This window comes from Hydra viridissima, unplaced genomic scaffold (assembly GCF_058129835.1).
Source record: "Hydra viridissima isolate aposymbiotic clone 2 unplaced genomic scaffold, HvirCarnegie_v1 scaffold_10, whole genome shotgun sequence".
Lineage (NCBI taxonomy): Eukaryota > Metazoa > Cnidaria > Hydrozoa > Anthoathecata > Hydridae > Hydra > Hydra viridissima.
Window position 1 is genome coordinate 11502278 of NW_028324309.1, and position 6003 is coordinate 11508280.

The following is a 6003-nucleotide window of genomic DNA, read 5'->3' on the forward strand; positions in this document are numbered from 1 at the left end:
TATATATATATATAACAAATATATATATATAACAAATATATATATATATATAACAAATATATATATATATATATAACAAATATAAACAACGTCTGAATTTAGAAAACATTATGAAAGTACTTATTTTTTTTATTTGTTGATTAATATTTCAGGGATTTGATTTGAGTAACATGCAGATTCATTTGATGACGTAACAAACGGTGCATATCGTTCTATTTAACAGTGTTAATCCTCAGCAAAATTGTTGTTTCTTGGCAACAGTGCTTGTTGTGGCAGTAATACAGTTTCTTGGCAACAGTACAGCTTCATTTGCAAAGTTTGTTTCTAAAGGAGACCGTCGTTTGAATAAAAAGATTAGAAAAAAGCTGCAGTATTTCATTAACTCAATTTTAAATGATGAAGATTGTAGACCAAACGTTTTCTGTTGCATTGATTTACTGTTGCATTGATTTACTGTTGAGCGCTACGTCTTTTTTTGAAGAAAATATTTAAAAAAAAGACGATTCCACGTAACTAATGAAAATAAAATTATAAAAATTGATAACTAAAATCTTCAAATACCATTTATTTATATATTTATTACAGAACCGATTCTTCTAAATCCATAGAGTCTATCTATTTGTACATTTTAAAAAGCATTAAACAAGTTAAAGGTTTAAATCACATTTCTATAACGCAACTTTCGAAGCCATCTATAAATAATATATATATACTTTTCTTGCTTAATAAAATAATTTAAAAAATACAACTGATGATATAATTTAAGTGAAAGTATTTCTTTTACAGAGTTTATTTTCCATATGTTTAGAGGTCTAAATTTCCATATGCGTTGGTGCATAGAGATATATTTAGGTTGGGATTATGTTATTACAAAAGATTGTCATTATGAAACTCTAAATTTTTCAAAAGAAGCTTGTTATACTGGACAACCGATTTGATGCTTTCAAAAGAAACCGAAGATCCAATATACCACATCCCATATTGCCCTTGCATATCAAATATATCCCATAAAACACCTTGTTGAATTTGTTCCAAAGAATACCGGGGAAAATAGCGCCACGTCATCGCTGTCATAATTTTTATTTGATCTCCAATGTCTTTAAACTGTTTGCATAATCCTTTCTTTAGATCTTTAGGATTCGGTTGATCGTCGGCCATTTGATAAGTTATAACTGTTTTTGTTGGCTTCAGATCATCTCCCAAAGGAAACGTTTTGTTTTTATACAAAGAGCCTGTATAACCATTTAACACTGAGTACGTATCACGTTGAGCCCATACACTGTGCTTGACTTTATTATTCATTTTGTCTATCCAATAATCAATCGGTGTCAAGCCACGTATTCTATCAAAATAATTCACAATCGATGCAGTAAAAAAGGTAGATTTAGTGTTAGAAAATAGCTTCTTCTCAAGTGGAGTAGAATTATTCCAAAGATTCATACTCTGCTCCATTTCTGGACTCCAAATAAGAAAATCGAAATCTTCCCATTTTGGCTCCTTTTCGCCGTGACTTTTGTAAATACGAATAGCACTTGAATCCGAACCGAAGTTGCGAACGACTGAACGTATATCGACGTTATATATTACATTAATTTTTTCTTTGCTGACAATCGTCTTCCACAGTTGCTGAAAACCATTTTTTAATACGTACATTCCTAAAAGTAAAACAAATAGAATGATTGTTTACTGAAATTCTTTATTTTTGCAATATATTGAAAGTGTAAAGAAATAATAATTTTGTAGAAATAGAAATAAGTTCATGTAAACAAGGCTTTACTGAAAAGAATTGACTTATTCAAATTATTTTTAAAATTCATGCTAAAAGTCATTTTTAGCGATAGTAAATATTGACACGTTGCAGAAAAATAATTCAAGCGTTAATTTTTAAATTATTTTAGAAATTCATGTATTAAAGTTCTTAAATTTTTAGGAGTTAATTTGAATGTTTCATTAATCATATTTCAAACCAAAGTTTCAAATGCTTCAAATATAGTTTTGGTAAAATGATAAATAAAATGCTTCAAAGTTTTATATGATGAAAAGCTTTTCAGATTTTAAAGACGTGCAACGATTGCCATATTCTTCCTCAGCTTTAATTTATAATTCACTGAAAAGCTTAATAAAAAAATTATTTTAAAATGCTAAATTCAAAATATTTTCATATAGTCAATAAATGAAATTTAATTTGACTGCAACTGTGGACAAATTAAATAGTCTTATGGAATTTCTCACCTGCGCTACGATCGTCACCTTTCATTCGCGTCAAAAAAGCCAGCATGAAGCGCGGAGTGTTCCACATTAATCCATATAAAGCAGCGATTTCTTGCAAATGCCCATATCCTTGCATTGTAGTTGAGGCCTCGAAAATTGGTAAAAGAGCCTTCAACTCATTCACGATAATAAATTGTAGGAAGGTGCCGTTGATTTTTGACAAAGTCTAGATATTTTAAAAACATTTTAGCATCTGCTAACTCAAAGAACTCAAACGTTCAATTAATATTAACAAACTCTTCAGACGAAAGTTTCTACGCTATGCACAAATAAAACAAAGCAATATACCTCATGACTCGGTCTCGGCATAAGTTCCCCTTCGTATTCTCCAAAAAGCTCTTTATGCAGCAAATTATATTTCATGATCGCCTTTACAATGCCAGACTTAATCTTCTGAGGATCTTTTGTGTTTAAAAGTTTCGAAACAAAACTAGTCAGATATTGCTGGTACGTGATTGGTTCAAGTTGGTTTTCGAGCCAAATGGATGCTGAGGGAAAGGGGACCAAACTATCGGGCGCAAATTTGTTGATAAGTTTGATCACATCTACATAATCGGGTGATACATAACATGTTCCTAATTCCTGCGCTGCACCTCTATAGGTAATGGTTTTAGACTTTCCACCTATCCGGCTTCCTTTTTCTAACACCTTAATGTTTTTGAAGCCTTTTTCTTTTAAGAGATAAGCCATATGAATACCAGCTGGTCCAGCACCTACTATTGCAATTTTATCATTTAATGACTTGGGTCCTTTTAAAGCAGAAACAGCAGCAAACGAAGTAAAGAATGCAATTATAATTGAAACGCTCATTTTCATCGACTTTGCTCGACAAGTGTCTGATTGTAAATGATCGCTAAATATAGAAAAAGATTTAATTATAAAGATAATGCGCACGTTACTATTTCATTGATTAATTGATTTTGTAAATGTCTTTGTGTTGATTTCGACTGTGATAGTCGTACTAATGTAAACAAAAAACCTTTCTTTGTGCGCAATATCTCTCTGATGACTAATGCACTCGATTGCTTAAGTCGCTTTGTCGAAGTCCGCATTGTTTTTGATTAAGCCTCGTTTCAAAACGTATGTTATGAACACCAACAACTTTTCCTTTGATAGAGGCTTGCAAAGGGTTCTAAAAGGAAGTTGACAGCAAGTTAAATTTAGAAAATTACAAATAACTTTAAATCAATAGTAAACAGTTCTTGTTTTTTTTGCGCATACTAGACTTCATTTTGCATACCTAACCGAGATTTTATTGAATTGGAAGACTTGTCTTATAATTATTTATTTGAAGGATTGGCAAACAAGACCTTGTAAACCCAAAAAAATCACTTGTAAAACGTCAAAAATCCCGTGATATTTAATACGAGTCAAAAGGTGTAAAGAGGAAGCCATGCTTGTTCAGAACGGTTTCTTCTTTAGGGTCGAATCCGAGCGTAATCTATTTTCCAATCCTTTCATTGTAATTTTTTTTTTTTTTAAATTCTTCTCATTTTATGTTTTTTACGTGTAAAAAACTCTTATTGATTTCAATCGATGTTTCTGAAACAAACCTCCATTAAGAATTTTTCTCTCCATTAAGAATTGTTTCTCATTATAATCTAGAATTAAAATGTTACTCCTTAGTGTTATTTTCTGTTTCTGGAGAAAATTTAATTGAGGTTGTAAGAGATTGTATGAGATTGAAGAGATCATGGGTTCAAATCCTCTCATAATGTTTACTTACAAAGCAGAAGTTGGTGTTTACGCACATGAAAAATTTTTTTTTGAAGAACAGTTTCATTGCTTCGATAGCTTCATTGAATCGATTGCTTCGATTAAAATATCTCCAGAAGAGAGGAGTAGCAAATAAAAGTTTGTTGAGTCTTTTTTTCCAAGTAAATTTGATTAAGAAAGAGTTTTTATTACTTTTTTCACATGTAAAAAAAGAAGAAAGTCAGCGAACTTTAGTAGTGTGGATTAGGCCTAGTAAACAAGCTCCACTCCCGTTAAGCTCCCACTACAAAATAGTATTTAAGTTGTTGCTATAGAAAACGAGAGATGGTTGATTGATTGAAACGAGAGATGATGGATGATTTATCCAAATACACAATATTGTCTTAATTTATTATTGCATAAACTTCCGCCGGACAATATATGTAGCTTAAACCTTACTAAGTACGTAAGAACCTTTTTCATGGGTCACTGCTGAGAAAAAGCCCTCATTTTAAAGAAACTCACTCATTTTGTTGGGAAAAATTTTCAAAATGAAAATGAACAGCTCAAGAAAAATAATTTTTGAATTTTCTTTTTTTTTTTTTTTTTTTTAATGCCTGAGCGATTGCAAACTTAAAATTAATTAGAAATATATATATATATATATATTTTTTCCGTAAATTATGAATACTTAAAGTATAATTTATGAATTTTCAAAACTTTTTAAGCCTTACAAGCTACATATCAGAAAGAAAAAATGGCAAGATCTTTTACTCGTCAAACTTAACGAATTTTCGAAGAAATTCCATTTAGATTAACAGATTACAGAATCATAAACAGATTATCAATCATTATCAGCATAAACCGCCACTGTTCCAAATGTAACCTTAAGTGCCCGGATATTTTTTTGCAAACAATAAATTTTTTAAATAATTTTTTTTAGTTTAACTGCGATTTAACTGATTATATCAACGTATGGAGTCACAAACAAACATTGAGTAAACAAACCTTAAATTTTCCCAAGTTTCAAATTTCTTCAAAACAACCTGGTTCCTAAAAACTTTTCCAGGAATAGTTCAAAATAAACAAAGCAAACAAAGCAAAAAAACACGAATATTTTAATTATTTTAAAACATTTATAATAATATCAAATTTTATTTTTCTTAGTATATTATCTATCAATTAAAATAGTGAATAAAGAAATCCCTACAAAATGTTATTAAGTTGAGGCATGCGCTTATGTGGTTAATTATTCAATTACCCCCGTGTGCGATTCATAAAAATCCCATGTATGGTAACATAACACAAGCATTTCAAGACAAAAAGCTGTGGAAAATGATGAAAAAACGATCTTGGTTGATGAGATTGGGAAAAAAAAATTTCTAAATCCGAAAGTTACAACGTCTCGTTAAACTCTAGTGTTAAACCCCCTGAGCCAGTTTATCTAGTACTTTCTACATGTTACAAGTAGGGTAGGCACCTTGAAATGTTAACAAACAGCATTTTAAATTTTTTGTTTAATCATAGCACCCACTTGAAAATGTTTCTTGAGGTTTGGGACTAATTCTATGCCAAACTCAAGTGCTTTAACTGCTCGTTCAAAATCAAAAACATCGGTTGTAACGGCGCACTTAAAACGGAATATTTTACGGTAACTTTTGCGAAAGATTAAAAAAAATCTCTGCACGCACATCGAGGTTACCAGAAACCCGGTCTCCGCATTAGTACTTTAAGCTCAGCGTAATTTTAATGACAAAACGTTGACCTATATTTGAGATGCAACGCTTTTGATAGAAAAGCTGTTTCATACTTAACTCTAAATATTCGACACCAGTATCGATAAGAATTAACTATAATAAACCTATTTGTGTTAATTGTGGAACTGTAAAATCTAAAAACTTTGTGCAAACATTCGTGTGCTGTTCCGCAAAAATTTGCAAAACCAAGTTTTAACATTTTTCACGTGACGTTTGGTTTCAGTATTATTTTAGATGTTGACTTTTTTCTTAAGTTCTCAATAATAAAAATTCAAAATAA

The 6003-nt window shown here is 30.6% G+C and overlaps 1 protein-coding gene across 2 annotated transcripts; it reads right to left on the minus strand.

Moving 5' to 3' along the window:
- Positions 1-550: 550 nt before the first annotated feature.
- Positions 551-3394, minus strand: LOC145181552 (uncharacterized). 2 transcript variants are annotated; one of them, XM_080056666.2, is made up of 4 exons: positions 3251-3394; positions 2560-3124; positions 2233-2437; positions 551-1655 (listed from the first exon to the last, which is right to left on the minus strand). In XM_080056666.2, exons 2-4 carry the CDS (start codon positions 3085-3087, stop codon positions 868-870), a joined length of 1521 nt encoding a protein of 506 aa, XP_079912792.2. In that variant the 5' UTR covers positions 3088-3124; positions 3251-3394; the 3' UTR covers positions 551-867. The 2 variants fall into 2 exon arrangements, with proteins under 2 accessions (XP_079912792.2, XP_089957421.1); XM_090101295.1 differs by lacking the exon at positions 3251-3394 and having other exon boundaries at positions 2560-3190.
- Positions 3395-6003: the final 2609 nt, after the last annotated feature.

Excerpts from the sequence above, each read along its gene's own strand:
- LOC145181552 (XM_080056666.2), bottom strand. The coding sequence starts at position 3,087 with ATGAAAATGAGCGTTTCAATTATAATTGCATTCTTTACTTCGTTTGCT. Across the intron at positions 2,438-2,559 it reads TGCCGAGACCGAGTCATGAG|ACTTTGTCAAAAATCAACGG; the intron begins GTATATTGCTTT and ends TAAAATATCTAG. Across the intron at positions 1,656-2,232 it reads AGGTGACGATCGTAGCGCAG|GAATGTACGTATTAAAAAAT; the intron begins GTGAGAAATTCC and ends TTTTACTTTTAG.